General features: G+C 41.3%; 1 protein-coding gene across 4 annotated transcripts in view; it reads left to right on the top strand.

Annotated features, from left to right (window-relative positions):
• The window catches only part of LOC125464333 (transmembrane protein 132C-like), a 932,328-nt gene extending 918,248 nt beyond the window's left edge, over positions 1-14,080 (top strand). For all 4 annotated transcript variants that reach the window (XM_059655067.1, XM_048556641.2, XM_059655068.1 and 1 more), the window contains one exon: positions 12,117-14,080. In XM_059655067.1, coding sequence (XP_059511050.1) covers positions 12,117-13,313 — 1,197 coding nt within the window. In that variant the 3' untranslated portion in view covers positions 13,314-14,080. The remainder of the gene's footprint in view (positions 1-12,116) is intronic.
• The last annotated feature ends 3,152 nt before the right edge of the window (positions 14,081-17,232 follow it).

Raw genomic sequence — 17,232 nt, 5'->3', positions numbered from 1 at the left:
ATTCCTGTGAGCAAAAGGGTGCATTGTGGGGGTGGGGGTCTGGCATGAGGAGTTGGGAATTTCTACCCATCTCATGCAGTTCAAAAGAATCATGCAGGCAGCTGCAGACTGTCAGCCTTTGACCAGGTGCATGGCTGACCATGCCAGGAGTCCCAGGAGGTTATAGCAGTGGTCAGTACTCCCAACTACGTGAAAGGGGGAATACAAGAGGGGCATCATGGGGTGTGGTGCAGAGGTGCTGATGCTAGTCTGGGATTATAGTGTGAGAAAATTCACTAGGACTCACAGAGGGAAACCCTCCATGAAACCCAGCAAAATTGTCATTTCATCAATTGCTGGTAAAATTCAACCCAGTGCGTTTGTATCTTCAGCATGTACCAAGAGAGTTCACAGTCAATAACTTACCTGAAGTGCAGTCATTACTGAAAAGAGCACACCACTGGAATGCTTCAACATACCAGTGTGAATTATACCCTGACGTTTTTGATGCTCAAATCCAGATCCTTCTAAAACAGAAGTGAGAGTGCTGTCAATAAACTGAACTAATGCTATGAACTGTGGAGATTTGAAAAAGTTACAGCCACACATTTTTCAAGTAAATTAATTTTTGTGTAATAGTATTAAATGCTTTGAAAAATTGTTATAGGTCGACATTTTCTGGTAGAAAAAGCATGGTCTTTGAAAATAAATATCACCCCGTGCTAAAAGCAAAACACCATTCAGGCTTGAACATTCTGGTCTGTTTCCTAGTTAAAAACAATATCTTGTTTATATAATTTTCTCTCGATTTATTTATACATTGCAGTGTGTGAATTTTATCAGTGATCTCTATGGAAATCAGTTCTGTAACTGTGCTGAAATAGAACAATCTCACCTTTACTTTGTTATTAAATGACTCTCTGATAGGTTGACACCAGCTAGAGTCTGAGCCCTGAGGAATTTTCAACCTGTTTAAAATATCCAATCACTCAGGTAGTGGAGAGTCACAAAAATCTTTTCCACCAGAGTTGCCTCAAATGCACTTGTTCGTAAATGTGGATAAGGGAAATGACATGCTAAGCTGCTGTTCATGTTCTTTCTTGGCTTCTTGAACCCATTGTTCAAGGCCCAGAGGAAGTAGACAGAAGTGGGCCTGGGTCTCATATGAACAGAAACATGTCATGATATGTATGGCACGAATGGAGCCCCTTGCACAAGATGAACATTGTCTCTTTCCTGAAGTGTTACGGACCAACAAACACACATAAGCTGTGTATCACATTCTCCTGGACACTTTGAAAGCATCCAAACACACTTTTAGCAAACCGATAATGTTAAAACTGCCAGTTGAATTCAACAATGAGAAAAATAATCACACTTGTGCTAATAATAATGGAAGCAGCCTGCATAGGACTTAGTTTACACTAAAACAGTTCTGATCAAATTACAAAGCTTGAACTCTTGGCTTTCCAGATGGTTTGGTTGAAAATTAAAGAACAAACTTGCATCAAATCAAGTAGTCCTACCATTCTTACAGTAGGATCGTTGTTGGGCAAGAAACTTAAATGGGGGAACATGTGGTACAAATAGTTTTCTGCTGGAACAATTCTATATTACCCTACTGGACTTGAAAACACAGTAAACATTACAGGGTTCTTGATTTGAGACAGACATTCATAAGGATAGGAGTAAGCCGTTTCTCCATGAGTCAGTGGGATCATGAATGATCTGAATCCAGCTCCATTCAAAGAACAAAGAACAAAGAAACCTACAGCACAGGAACAGGCCCTTCTGCTCTCCAAGCCTGCACCGATCAAGATCCTCTGTCTAACCAGTCATCTACTTTCTAACGGTCCGTGTTCATTTGCTCCCTGCCCATCCATGTACCTGTCCAAACATATCTTAAAAGACGCTAACGTGTCTGCGTCTACTACCTCCGCTCGCAACACGTTCCAGGCACCCACCACTCTCTGTGTATATCTATCTTGGCTTCCTATCTCTTGATTCACTTTGCTACCAAAATCCATTGATCTCAGAGTTGAATTGATTAATGGAGCTGCATCGATTTTTGTGTGTGTGAGAGAGAGAGATCTCCACACTTCAAACATCCTTTATATGAAGAATTGTTTGTCAACGCCTGACCAAAATGGTGAGGCTCTGCTTTTAAGATAATGCTTCGTATCTTAGACCCCCACACCAACAGAGAGACTCTTCTCTCTGAACCCTAATTTAAACCTCAAAAGGCTTAACACAATACCGTTAAACTTCAGTCTTGATTATTCTAATTGTTTCTCATTTTTCACCTTCCACGCCATTCAATGTGTCCAAACATTTCCCAGATTGCTCCTTCCTCAAAACTAAAATTATATTTTTAGGCATGATCTGCCCTTTATAAATCCATGTTGGCTCTCTCTAATTAGCTCAAATTTCTTTAAGTGTTCAGTCATCTGTCCTTAATTTAAAATTTCAATAACTTCCTCGCAACAGATGTTTGACTAATAGGTTTCTAATTTCCTGGCCTCACTGTCTTCCACCTTTTTTTAATAATGGATATTAATCAATCCTATCAATAAGATAAATGTCTACTAATCTTTTACTGTTTTTGGCTTGTTTGTGCAGAATATTTGGTCAGAGTACAACTCAATGCACATAAGAACTTTGACCAGCATGAGTTTGCTTTGAAGGTCCAGCAGTCAAAGATAGAGAGTTTTTTGACTTGTGTCTCAGTTGGGAACTTGAATTCTTAAATACTTCAAGGATATGGAGTAGTTTTTGATGTAGTTTGCCTCTAAACCTGGCAATAATATCAATGAAGGAAGTAAGTTAAGCAGGCTGATTTGCCCCTTGGAGATATGAGCCTTTCAGACAACTTAGTGCATTAATTCAAATATTCCTCATTGGGGGCAACAATTGATTTTATTGCCTATGACTGCCTTCACTGAGGGAAGCTGCTGAAAATATAAATAATGATCAACATCTGCAAGGATCGTACCTTGAAAATAATCAATAGGATGCAGTGTTTTGTTGAGGGAACTAATTGGAAGGGCATCAATGTTTTCTGAGTGTTCGGTGGAAGATCCATTTTCTCTTCCAAGAAAGCATGGAACTTGGTCCAGCCAAGTGAGGAGCAGCAGAATGGCTCCTTTTGTTTTCTACACTTCAGTTAAGGTATTCTGACAGAATTTGTCTACCGTCGTGGAGAACACTTAACTGCTTAAATGCTACGGCTATAAACAGTTCAGGCTCCTTCATTTTCCCTGCGCTGAAGTGATTGACTTATCAAGAACAGCGAAATAAGTTTGGCCTTTATTCATTAGAGTTTAGAAGAATGGAGGTGATTTTACTGAGACATACGAGAAGATTCTAAGAGAATTTGACAAGATCAATGTTGGGACATGATCCTACTAGTGGGGGTATCTCAAACTAGGGGACATAGTTACATAATAACGGGTGCTCATTTAAAACTGAGATGCCACTCTACCCCAACAAGTTTTGGAGGTTAGACTACTGAAGGAGTAGATTTTTGAGATAGCAAGTTGAGAAATGTGAGAACAGGCAGAAGACAGAAGTTCCAAAATGGGGAAGATCGGATTGAGTGGTTGAATGGCATACTCCTCCTCCTATTTCTTATGTTCTTGTAAGTTTTAAAAGGAAAAGGAATAATATTTACTGAGTTTGGTCAATGTTGCCAGGTCCTGCAGCAAAATAACTCAAAATGTCGAAGGATTATCTTTGTCCTTTCCTCCAAAGTTTACGTTGAACTTCTCCCTGCAGCATTTGACTATTCAGAATTCAGGTAGAACAACTGAAGGGTGAAGAAATCACTAGTTTTAAGATAAGTATTACAACTGCAAGGTAGAGCCACTGTTGTGCAAATACCTACAAGCAGCTCTTTTAATGTGGGAACAGGAGAAGACTAAGTATAATATGGATCACATTTAACCATGGAATAGTGATTTTTTTTTAAAAAATCCTTGGAATGTTAGACTCAGTAAATGGCAAATTAATATTTGCATCAAGCATTTCCAGATATCTCTCCTTCCATCTCCCATTCTCATTCCCATGCCCAATCATCTGTAACCTTTCAAACTGGTAAAATGAAATTATTAATGCGAAGTGCCAATCTGTATCGATTCTGTTTTCAGAATTGGCTGTATCTTGATTTTGGCTTTGACAGCTGGTAATTTGACAACTTAAAGCACTTGCCTCTCTACCTTCCCAAATCCCACCTGCTGCTGCTGTTGGGAAGTTCTGCAATTTGTTATATAACAGTCATGCTTTGAGCAGTGGTCCGCCAAACTTTCCATTCCCAGCTGTAATCACTGTCTCTTCTCTGGTATGGAATTAATTCTTCCTCCCTTTGTTTAAACCTCCTATGGTTTTCAGTTCTACTGCCCCACGTCAATTCTGCTCCACAATTCTATCACGCTATCCAATTTTGACAACTTCAGTACCATGCTATGTCAACAGTCTTGTACCCATCAGGAGAACTTTGCTGGACTGGTTCATACCTTCGCATATCATCTGGTGCAGGAAGAAGTAAAACTGAGGGAAAAGCAGTAGCCAAATTTTATGGAGCCAGGAGGAAAGCTTTCAAAACTTTTTCTGATCAACTGACAACAGTTACTCAAGATCTAGGTCAACTTGCTTAATACAAATTCTGCACATTAGTCATTAGGGTCATGAAACTGATGTTAGAACCCTGCATGGTACAAATGTGAATCAGTCATCCTTAAGCATCTGCATTCCACGTAGGTGCCTGCCATTCAGCTGGGCAAGTTTAGTTGCAGCACTTTGAGATCCAAAATTAGCCCCACAAATATACATGTTAAGCCCCAAAATAGGAAAATCTACAATAAACTTCTTTCTCTTGACTGCAATTTCCCAATCCCATTATTTTAACAGAGCACATCATCTTGTGGCCCTATTTCACTCTTGCTACAAATCGCTCTACACTGCAAAATATGTTCTCTTCTCAATTGTCCTGACACATTTTTAACCAAGATTTCACGTAGTAGATTTCGAAAAAGGAGTATTTAAAATTTACTTTGAGTACTTTGAATCAATAACCTGGAAATATTACACAGATTCTCGTGACTTTTCCCTCTATGAGGTTGCTAAGGGATGAATGGATGATTCAGAGATATAGTCATTAATGCTACCTCTCTGGGAGACTCCACCAATTCACTGCTGAGATTATTCCAGGGAATTTGGAGAGGGTTTGCAGAATTTCAGAACCTCTGTCTTCTCTGGCGTGTGAAAACAAACAGCAGATGGACAAGATAACGGGAAACAGAAATTGTTTCTCATAAAATCTGAATGTTGCACTGGATGTTTTTCTGGAGTGAGTCATCTCGCACTGAGCACCATGAGTTGGATCTTTTAATTACCATTCGTATCCTGTTAATTCAAAGCTGCGAATTATCAACCTTGAGTTGTTGACTGCTGAGATCACTCGGGAATGACTATTATTCACCAACATTCTTGTAAGAAAATGTGTTGTTCTAAACCTTTTTGTGTAACATGACACACCAACATGTAAATCAAAATCAAAAACATATAAATCATCCTCTGGCCTCAGGATTATTGGGACCCTGAAGGCAGTGGCAGGGGAAAACAATTGGGCACGTAGGTCCCGGAGAGACAGTCATTCTCTCCTTAACGCCTAAACAAATAACTTCTGCTTGTGAAAGTTAACCAGTGACCTTTGCAATCAGCCACCAATTAAGACCCTTAACAGGTAAATGAATGGTCTCAACCAGTTCAATTACCTGCCTTTGCTGCCAGCCAGAAAAGTGACTGCTTTCCCAACAGGGAAATCCAGACAACCTGCCTGCCAGGTTTGGGGTAAGGTGCTTTCATTAGTCCCCCATCAGGGAGTAATCAGTGCAGAAATAGGGGAGTGGATCTGCCTGTTGAAAGCCAGCCCACTGGCTCTCCATGGCTGTATAACTTGGGCCTCCAGTGACATTCTTCAGCTTCTGACACTGCTTGCCTCTGCTTGACTTACAGCCTCGCAAGGGCTAGGACTTCAGTGACAAAGGGACAAGGGTTCAATTAGACAAGAAATTTACTGAACAGCATTTAAGTGCCCAAATTGTGTTCGATTTGGTGAATTTCCCTACTGGGGAGGGGGAGTTAGGCATTGCTGAAGCCACCTACCCTAACACCAAGCCTTAAATCCCAGCCATTACTTGAAGGCAGCTGCTGCTCCTTGTAAAATCTGTATCCATTACAGCAACTCAATGTATGATATTACTGATGAAATCAGCATGGTAATTGCTGGACACTGAGAAATTCATCAACACATCATTTGAGGACAAGGAAGAATACTTTCTAAAGCTTCTCAAACTGAAATGAATTTGGCATTAACTTTATTCCAATTCAAAACCTACAACAAGCCAATATATCAAATCAGTTTACTCAGTCAAGCAAAAAGATGAACTTACATGGTGTGTCATGTGATAATGACCATTTCAATGTTAAACGTTTTCATAGTGAAAGCCCATTTGAAAAGTAAAGTAGCTCATTATAGGATTCTTTCATCAGTCCAGTCCAGCTTTTTGATGTCCAATGTCTGGTTGATCACAAGCTCCAGATTTTCCCTTGTACCTTTAAGAGTATTAAATATACAATAATGCTTTCACTTCTACCTCACAATTAAATTACCAGTAAATTCTAAGTCAATAAGTGGTTCATTAGCTTGCTTAGATATTCACAAAGTCACCTGTCATTGCTCTGACAGAAAGCTCTGATTTCTCTCAGCCTGCCAAAGATGAAAAGGGGCAATCTGTTCGACAGAGCAAGCGTCTTCTTTTAAAAATAAAAGCAGAACACAGCTGCATTAATATCAGAAGACAGAAATAATGCTGCAAGGAGGCATGAGGAAAAGAAAGGAAGCTCTCCCTCGGCTAGACAACAAGACACAGAGAAGATGTTCTCTTTAAGTCAAGTCAAATGGCCCATCAATGTGGAAAAGCATCGATACCCTTTTATATCAATTACCAATTATGCAAGTTGGAAATGTACACATCGAACTGAGGGATTCTGATCAAATCCTGAATGCATTTTTACTATACTGTGAGATAAAGTCATTTAGCGATACTAAATAGAGGTTTGTCTTATCAGCTCTGAAGAAGGGGCACTGAACCCAAAACATTAATTCTTCTTTCTTTCCATAGATCCTGCCAGACCAACTGAGTTATTTCAGTAATTCCTATTTTTGTTTCAGATCTTCAGCATCCACAGTTCTTGTCTCACCCAGCATTAGTTCAATATACCTTTAATGAGATTAAAGAAATCCTCACAGCAAACCCATAGAGATTTGAAGCATATCACAAAGAGAGGGAGTTAATTATTTTTGTCAGCATGCACATCATTCCCAGCAAGTTCAGTGCATTTCATCACATTCTGGACTCATATCTAGTACATGGTGGAGAGTCAGTGGGCAGTCAGGAAGTGGGCTGCTGACTGCTGAAATGCCCATTTCTGACTTGCTCCAGCACAACCGTTTTTATGTGGCAATTCCCATTGAGATTCTGGTTTTGTAGATGGTAGGGAATTAGGCAGCGATGTTGTCATGAGGACACAGTTAAGTTTGCCTTCTTGGAGATCACCATTGTCCAGCATTCTTTTGGTGTGAATTTGACCTGGCCTTTATCTGTTCAAGTTCAGATGTTGTTCTCCTGCATGCAAGGAGTGGAGAGTTTCATGATCTGAGGAATTGTGAATGGAGGTCAACAGCCCTACTCTGTCTTTGGAGTTGGGTAAAGTACCTGAGGATAGTTGCCTGTTCATTGTTACTGTAGTTCTGCAGCAATGAACTGGAACTGAGAAGGCTGACTTCCAGAAGCGTAAGTACCTTGCTTGTCCCACATATCACTCTAGCCAGTGGAGAGGTTTTAACTGGGCTCCTTGATGCCGCACTCAGACAAATGCTGCCTTAATTTCTGAAGCAGTCACTCTTCCTTCTGGCATTCAGGTTTTGTTTCCATATTGGACACTGATTCTATAAGGTTTGGAATGAATTGTCTTAGGAACCGAAACAAAGCATTTCTGAGTAGGTGCACTTGATAACAGTATTACTAACAACTTCTTCACTTTGATAATGATTGCAAGTCTCCTGATAGGTTGGTAGTATTCTAGATTGGATTTGTTGTGATGTTGGTGATCATAATGTACTTGGGCAATTTTCTGCATTGTTGGATAGATACCTGTATTTGGGAGGGTTGCAGAGCGTTGACCAAATCCATCGGCTGTGATTTGTTATTTGAGAATGTCTACAATTTGCTGCTTTTAGTACATAGTCTGCAGGTAGCCCCATATTGTAGCTGCATCAGGTTAGCACTTCAATTTCAATCTCACTGCTCCTTGTTAATTATATATTAATTGATGGTTACTGATGATTCCATGTATAAAAAAAAGATCATTTTGTTTACCTTTCAGATTGGGTACTTAATAGTAAGGGGCTTATAAAAAAGATTACTTTAGTAGCATTATGAAACTATAGTTATTGAGTTAAGAGATACATGTTTCCAACATGTGCCTGTCTGAATAAAGGCTTATATATGTCGAAAGATTAGATTCCAGTTCTGTCTTCCACTAACTAGCTTCTGGAAAAGAGCAGTCCTGGCAATCTGTTCCACATTACAAATTCTTCACCGCCTTTAATTGAGAAATCTTCTTAATTGATCATTCATAGGAGGTGAACATTTTTGGCAAAGCTAGTTTTTGTTGCCTATCCTAGCTTACCCTCGAAAAAGTGGTGACAAGTTGCCTTTTTGATCCGTGAAGTACTTTACCCTACCCCAAAGTCAGAGTAGGGGTGTTGCCCCCCACTCACAATTCCTCAGATCATGAAACTCATCGCTCCTTGCATGCAGGAGAACAACATCTGAACTTGAACAGATAAGTGCCAGGTCAAATTCACACCAAAAAAGAGATATGCAAAGCCTAAGACTACAGACTGGGGAGGTATGCAGTCCTGTTGCTATAGATCAGTGGTTCTCAAACTTTTTGATTGAAGGACCTCTTTCCAAATGGATTGCTAATCACGGACCCTTATCTAAATTATAATTCTAAGTAGAAAGCACTTTAGCAATGCTTTTCTGGAAAAAGGTAATTATTTAGAGTGACAATTTGAGCATAATTTCACTGATGTAGACAATGATGAGATCCACTGAACAAACCAGTAATAAACTCTGCTAATGTTCTTATGCATATGATAAACTGCATGGCTTTAAAAGTGGTTAAACGTTTGTCTTGATGTGTGGGATACAACCTAGTCAATTGACAAATCCCATCCAAAGCCAATAGCTATTGGCCAAAGCAGTACTAACAGCACTCATACTCCATTTAGAGACTAAAATATATTAATGTTCTGATTTCAAACAACAACTTCCCATAATAAAAAAAATTCTGTTATAATTGACATTCTCAGAAATACTATACTGACCTGTGGAAACCCAGCCCAGTTTCTTTTCTGGTATCTTATTCAATGAATACACTTCTTTTTCAACATAATACAGTTTTTAAATTAAAATGGCAACTGCTCCATGACTGCAAATGTCAAACAAGCAGGAGATTGGTATAGGCAGAAAATGTTGAAATACTCAGCAGACCAGGCAGCATAATGTAATGGCATTTGCTCACAGCATGAGACCAAATTGAATTCACTGTAGTATCACATCAGCAAATGGTGTCCCACCTTCCCACCACTTCTGCTGAGAGCAAATAGGAGCCTCATGACTGAAAACAATGGCAACTGGAGCACCTGTCACTGTGAAGAAAGCCCGGATTATTTTGGGAGCTTCAGAGGTAGACAACTTGTCAGCTACTTGTGAATTAGTTTATACAAAGTGGCTTCCTTATCCTTTTCTCTCTCTGTCATCCCATCCCTGTGCTTTTCTCTCTTTCATGTCTGCTGGAGAGACTATTTTGCAGATCTCCCTGTAAAATCTCTATAGATTCCTGTGTCCGCAAACCTCACCAGGAGAACCACTGCTATAGATGGTGCACAATATCTCATGGAGGTCTTGAGCTACTAGATCTTTTCCTAACTATACCACTCACTGTAATTATTTCTTCAATTTCTTTCTCCCACAGTCTATTACAAACCCAGCCTGATGACCAAATCCCTCATAACTAGACCAGCTGTGCTGGGAATGCTACTGAGCATCTCTTAATAATGAACATTATTACCCCCATCCACTGAGCTACTGTCAGTGCTGCTTCCAGGTAGTGTTCAAAATATGGAAATAATAATGCATCACTTGAGGCAGTGTGGGTGGTGACTATGTGCAGGAGGTCTCCTTTTTACTGGAAGCCATGAAACTCCATGGAGTCCGGTCCATGGGAATTCCCACCCACCCATGACATCGATCTCCACACATTATTGAGGAGTACTCAACCCCAGTCGTGTTGAGTATGCACTTGTGGTATTGTGAATCAATGCCAAGGTTTCAACCGAGCAGGTGGTCTAGCTCAGTTCCTGTGTTTCTGCCTAACACTTTGATGTAATGGATTGAACAGCTGTTGAAAGCCTAGGTCAGACATGCTGCTGGGGAATGGAAATCACAGACTGGCCACGCCATGCCGGGATGGCAGCTTGCATCTCCGAAGGACATGAGTGAATTGTTCAATTGTTACAAGAGCTTCAAGAGCTATTTTTAATGACTATTTTTCACCTGGAATTTCAAACAGCCATAATGAGAATTGAATGCATATTCTGTCCAAAGACGTGCAGTCTGGGCGGATTGGCCATGCTACATTGCCCGTAGTGTTCAGGGATGCGTAGATTAGGTGGGTTACAGGGGATGGATCTGGGTGGGATGCTCTGAGGGTCAGCGTGGACTAGTTGGGCCGAAGGGCCTATTTCCACACTGTAGGGATTCTATGATGATTCTATAAATTATCAGTCCAGTTTCTGGAGTCTAGCTACTATAGTCCTGTTCTCAGTCTTTGCTGGGAGTTGGAGGGCAACTTCGTGTCTCGCTGCATTTCATCCTCAAAAGCATTTGAACATCTCTTTCAGTATTTTGCGGTATATGACACATTAATTCACTACTGACATGGGACCACTGTGGGCAAGAAAACAAGTGGGTGGACTCATAAGTAAGGGAGTCGTGCCGCTGGCACTGGGCCACATATCCTTCATAGTTTAATGGATGGCAAGGGAAGTGTCACATGTGCTACCTGTCTGTGGTCCAATTGAGGCCCTCATGTGGACAAATAATACCCAGTTAAGGACCTCACTGCTCCATTTCAATGGGGAGGCGATGTGGGAGAGAACTGCACCGAGCATGTAACCTGTCATATTTAACCCTCCGGACTGCTGTTCAATCAAAATGAACAGTGGTGCTTCCTTCCCTCGCACAATGTGCAATTGAAGCCCTTCCCCCAACTACCCCCTGCCCCTCCCCCCAATCTCCTCACACTACCATGCCTCCCTACTGCCCTCACTGGAGCCTGGCGTGGCACAGCCCTGCTGAGAGCTCAGACATGTCTATGACTGCAGTCAGGAATCTCTGCTTCCTTTTCCTTCTGCAGTATTGGCAGGGACCATCAATCCTGGGTGTGGCACACAGTTGCTGACCTCCAGTTGTTCAGGCAACTCCATGAGGAGGGACATTCTCCTGAAAACAGATGGGAATCTCGCTTCATGCTATTAAAGGGCCATTGCCTGAAAAATTGAAGCGGGGTTGAGACAGTGTGTGACATTAATACACAGGTTGTATGGGATGGGACCTGGGAGGGGTATGGAGGAACCTGCCCTTACCATTTAATCTTGTCCACGGCATGAGATTTGCTCAGAATGTTTCACTATCAGCACTGGCCTGAGTGAAGCCTATGATGCCTTCAGTACTAGGAATGTCATATATTTGAGTCAATGAAACCCATTAGTTGATTCTGCGTTTTATATTTTGAAGTTTTGATTGTCCATTTAGGGGATGATATCACTGAAAGAGCAATTTATTGCCCATCCCTAACTGTCGGTGAGAAGGTGTCAATGGAGCTAATGCTGGGGGGCATCAATACTGTGATCCCAGTAGAGCCACCAAAGACATGGCCCAATGAAATTTAGGGCCAAAATCTGAAAGCAATGTTAACAAAGCTGAATTTTATTTATTCCCTTCTAGGAGGCGATTATCAGTGGTTGGATCCAGTTCAGTGATAACAGTTTGACCCCACTGGATATTTATGACCCGAAGGACTTTATACTTACTGTTACTTCACGGGAGGAAGCCATCGTCTCAACCTATCAGGACTTCCAGCTACGGTGGCCAGTCATCACTGCAGAGGGAGAGGGTCAAGGGAATTTGGTGAAAGTTGAACTGGTAATCTGTGAAGTCTGCCAGAAATCGAAACGAAAAAGCACCCTGGCAGTTGGAAGTAGCAATGTCCAGGTAAAATTTGGCCAGAGTGATGCAGACCTGAAGAGTGGCCGTACTGACAATGGTGCTGATGGAGAAATGGAGAACCACGCGAGTGACCGGAGGCAAAAGAATGTAGATCAAGACCGGGCAGGGCAGAATGGACGCTACTTCAGCAGTGCTGCTTCAGATCGTGAAGAAAACTTCATAGGCAAAGTGAGCAGTACAACCAAAGCTTCTGTGAACAAGAAAGTGAATGGAGTAGATCAGTTTACAGAAGATAACAGTCAGCTCCAGAACATCCCACTAGATGCTGCCAACTTCCCCTCAAATGATTTAACTAGGACTGGTGCAGGTGGTGAGAGCATGGAGGAAAATGATCTGGTCCAGGCTCCTAGAGGTCTGACTGACTTGGAGATTGGAATGTATGCTTTACTGGGTGTTTTTTGCCTGGCTATCCTCGTCTTCTTAATTAACTGCGTCATGTTTGCTTTGAAGTACCGGCATAAGCGAATTCCCACAGAAGCACAGGGGAACATGAATCATTCCCATGACTGGGTTTGGTTAGGTAATGAGACTGAACTGCTGGAGAATTCAGCTGATATATCCCCACAGCAGCTCTGTGAACACACAACGGTCATAGACAAGGCAGCAGGTTTTGAGGAGAGCAATCATCTGCTTAATGGGGGATCCCAGAAAAACATTCAGGGCCAGATACATAGATCTGCGCACTCCAGTGACGGGAAGGACCGCAAGGACGAACCTTTGAATTCTCCCACCACAAAACGAAAACGGGTAAAGTTTACAACGTTCACTACAATTCCACCAGATGATGGGTGCCCTGCTACAAATTCAATCCTTTTGGGTAATGAGGAAGATATTAAATGGGTCTGCCAGGACATGGGCTTAGGAGACTCGCACGAACTGAGAAACTACATGGAGAGAATACATGATAATGTGTAACCATGTTATCCTATCTGTTTTCATTCTTTGCTCACCTTTATGCCTTCAGTTTTGGGTGATTGTGCAGGGAATCCAGTCAGCAATGGGACCGGTTTGTGGGAATTAAGTACTGGCAGAAAAGCACAGAATTGTACAGGTTACTGGATAATTCAGCACATGGTGACCTGTCAAGATTAATATTCATTGTAATGCAAAATTCAAATGAATTAGGGTGTCATTTTGATGGACAGTGGAATAAGAGGCCAACTGAGGAGATGTCAATGGACATTTATATGGCACAGACTTTGAATCAGGAAATGGAAGGTCAGTGCAAATACAGAGGTACAAGAAGCACTGATGGGAAGGAATAAATGCCAGATTAATTCAGAAAGGGGTATTACAACACAGAGAAGAAGCAATGAACAGAGGGAGAAAGTGCACTCTAAACTGAATAAACATTAGCGATGAGCACCCCTGAATAGAGGCACTTTTCTGAATAGGGAGCCTATGGAAGAGGCTCTTCTGATTGGATGACATTATGGCAGTGGTCCATGGGAGATGGCCTTTATCACCAGTGTCTTAAGGGCCAACTCCAAATGTAATCATTTTGTATGATTTGTTAATCTTGGACTTCAGTTGTATTCTGAGTTCTTGGACCCTATGTTCTGTGTAAAATTTATTTTATAATGTCTTGTTTATAATTAGGCTCTCGGTTTTTCATTTTATTATTTATGCTGTAGTAATGAGCCGTACCTACCTTTATAACATCGGTGAAATATTTTAACAAAACGTACCTAGAATGCATTGTAGATTACTAGAATGTAAAATTTATTTATAAATATTATACACTTGTAAATAAAAGTTGCTTAAGATAGCTTGAAAAATCTATCCCTTTTCTGCCCACTTTCTAACCTGCCTTTGTCATATGCAATTCTTCCATTTGTTTTATGAATAGCTGCATATACACTTAGCCTGGAGAGAGTTCCAGCAAAACCCAGAGATAGTTGTTGGCATAGCATCACAAAAAGTAAGTAGATTATGGGGAATTTGAAAACCCCAACAAAACAAATGAAAAAGGTGGATATATTTCATCAGATGTATACCAATCTCAGTGTTGTCCACAGCCAAAAAAAATGCTTTAATTGTGGCTAATTGAAGCGTCCACAGTAACAAGGAGACTTAATGATAACTCAAAGCCCATACATAGATCAATTTTGTTGACCTATCTGTAATCACCTCGATTGGGTTTATTCATTGATGTAAATTTGGGAAACATTTTAATCTGTTTATATTTAGATTCAAAGAAATCATGCTGAAACCACATAAACCACGTAAAAAATGTATGTAGCTACTCCGTGCCGAAAACTAATCGGTTTCAGTAAAGCCATAAGTAACAGTTTAGTAAATATAAACTTGATTTATGATTCAGCTGAAAGGTCACCAATGGAAACAAAAAACTGGAGAAAAATATTACACCGGATTGAAGGGCACATGTCACCAGGAATGCCATTCAAAGACATATATCCAAATTATTGTGCACTCTGTTAATCTAAAGATAGCCAATTCATAACATTGTTTATGAACTATTGAGAAATCAATTGCATTTACATGTGACCACTTAGTTCCTAAATTTAGGCTTAACTTTCAGCAGGTTCTAGTGAAACATGTTTCACATTTTACCAAGGAAAGGAACAACATGGGGACTTTTTATCGTGGATCTCAGTCAGTTTTGCTGCTTCACTTGAACAGCACTGACCCTGGTCTGGTAAAACCAGGTCAAGGCCATTTTTTGAGCTCCAGATTACTATTAAATGATGTGTACTTGTGTTTACCTTTTGATAAGCTGTGGGGCAGCATGGTGGCTCACAGTACCAAGCACCCAGGTTCAATTCCAGCCTCAGGCAACTGTCTGTTTGTGTGGAGTTTGCACATTCTCCCTGAGTCTGCATGGGTTTCCCCTGGGTGCTGTGGTTTCCTCCCACAGTCCAAAGATGTGCAGGTTAAGTGAATTGGCCATGTTTAGTTGCCCATAATTCTAGGGTGGAAAATGCAAGGATTGGGTAGGGGGTGCATCTGTGTGGGATGCTCTTTGGAGGGTCAGTGTGGATTGAATGTTCTGCTTCCGCACTGTAGGGATTCTATATTAAGTTTTAACTGGTATATTTCCCAAGCTGTCACTGATTTATAACAGCAGTGGGATGGTGTCATGTGAGGCTTAATAACAAAAACTTTGATTTCCAACCGAGGGTTCAGGACAAAATCCATTTCCATCATAAATTCCATAATTTATCCTTTACACCAGCTTGATTGTCATTGTTCTGTGTGATCCTCAAAAGGATGACCTTTATTTCATATACATATAATTCCATTATGTTCTGTGTATAGTTTTTATCGCTGATCAGTGCTTTGCTGGAGTACTGCAGCCAACTTAAGACAGAGATGTTAGCCAGGGACGTGGCAGATATCAGGAAGCTCAAGGTCTTTTTTGTGGACAGAAACTTTGCTTCCAATTTCCACCCAGCCCTCACTTTCACCTGGTTTATCTCTGACTTGTACCTTCCTCAACATTTCCAATTCCATTTCTGGGGATAGGCTGGCCATCAATACCCATTATAAACCCTCCGACTCCCACAGTTACCTTGTCCATGTATCCTCACACCTTGCTTCCTGTAAAGACTCTATTCCATGCTCCCAGTTCCTCCATCTCCATTGCACCTGTTCTGATGGTGCCAACTTTGACAAGGAGCCTCTGAAATGCCCACCTTCTTCCTCACTTGAAGATTCTCCAGCACCGCAGTTGACAGGGCCCTCAGCTGGGTCCAACCCATCTCTCACACTTCAGCCCTCACCCTATTTTTCCCCTTCCATAACAGCGCTAAGATCCCCCTCATCTTCACTTACCACCGGCATCCATATCCAGATGATCATTAGCCAGCATTTCTACCACCTCCAATGAGATGCTACCACCAGACACATATTCCCTCCCCTCCCTTGTTAGCCTTCTGTAGGGAATGTTCTCTCCTGAACACCCGAGACCACTCTTCCTTCACTCCTAACGCTGCCCCCACAACACCTGCCCCTGCAACCACAGAAGGTGTAACATCTGCCTATTTACTTCCTCCCTCCTTAGTACCCAGGGTCATAAACACATCTTCCAGGTGAAGCATAATTTTACCTGCACGTCATTCAATCTACTCTACTGCATTCACTGCTCACAATGTGGTTTCCTCTACCCTGGGGAAACAAATATACGCTGGGTGACTGCTTCACAGAACACCTACATTCTGTCTGTAAACAAAGACCCTGAGCTTCCCATTGCCTGTCATTTCAATACACCATCTCGTTCCCTGATCAACATCTCTGTCACAGGCTTGCTACAGTGCTTCAGCAAAGTTCAGTGAGAGCTGGAAGAACAGCACCTTGTTTTCTGCTTGGAAACTTTACAGCCTTTTGGACTCAATATCAAGTTCAACAATTTTAGGGCTTGAACACCTTCCACACACTTTCCCCCACTTTCCTCCACACTCACACACTAGGCCTTGTTAGCACACACTCTATTGTTACATACAACCCATTGTTAGCTACTAATAGTCCTCATTGGCAGCTATTCATTGTCCTAGACTGACGATTACCCACTCCTTTGTCTGTTTAACTGTTCTTCTCTCTCTTTGGGCTATATCTCCAGCTTTTATTTAGTATTAACCTCACCCCCACCCTATTTTCCTGGCTACTCTCAGTTCTGAAGAAGGATCACTAAACCTGAAACGTTAACTCTCTGATTTCTCTCCACAGATGCTGTCAGACCTGCTGAGCTTTTCCAGCAATTTCTGTTTTTGTTTCACAACTCTGGATACGCATTTTAATTGAATGGGCAGGCTTTTAACACAGTTTGGACAAAACTTCAGAGTCAAAGCTCTTTGAATACCTTGCTTAAACACCA

The sequence above is a fragment of the Stegostoma tigrinum genome, chromosome 26 (genome assembly GCF_030684315.1).
Source record: "Stegostoma tigrinum isolate sSteTig4 chromosome 26, sSteTig4.hap1, whole genome shotgun sequence".
Classification (NCBI taxonomy): domain Eukaryota; kingdom Metazoa; phylum Chordata; class Chondrichthyes; order Orectolobiformes; family Stegostomatidae; genus Stegostoma; species Stegostoma tigrinum.
This window is presented reverse-complemented; position numbering and strand designations above follow the sequence as displayed.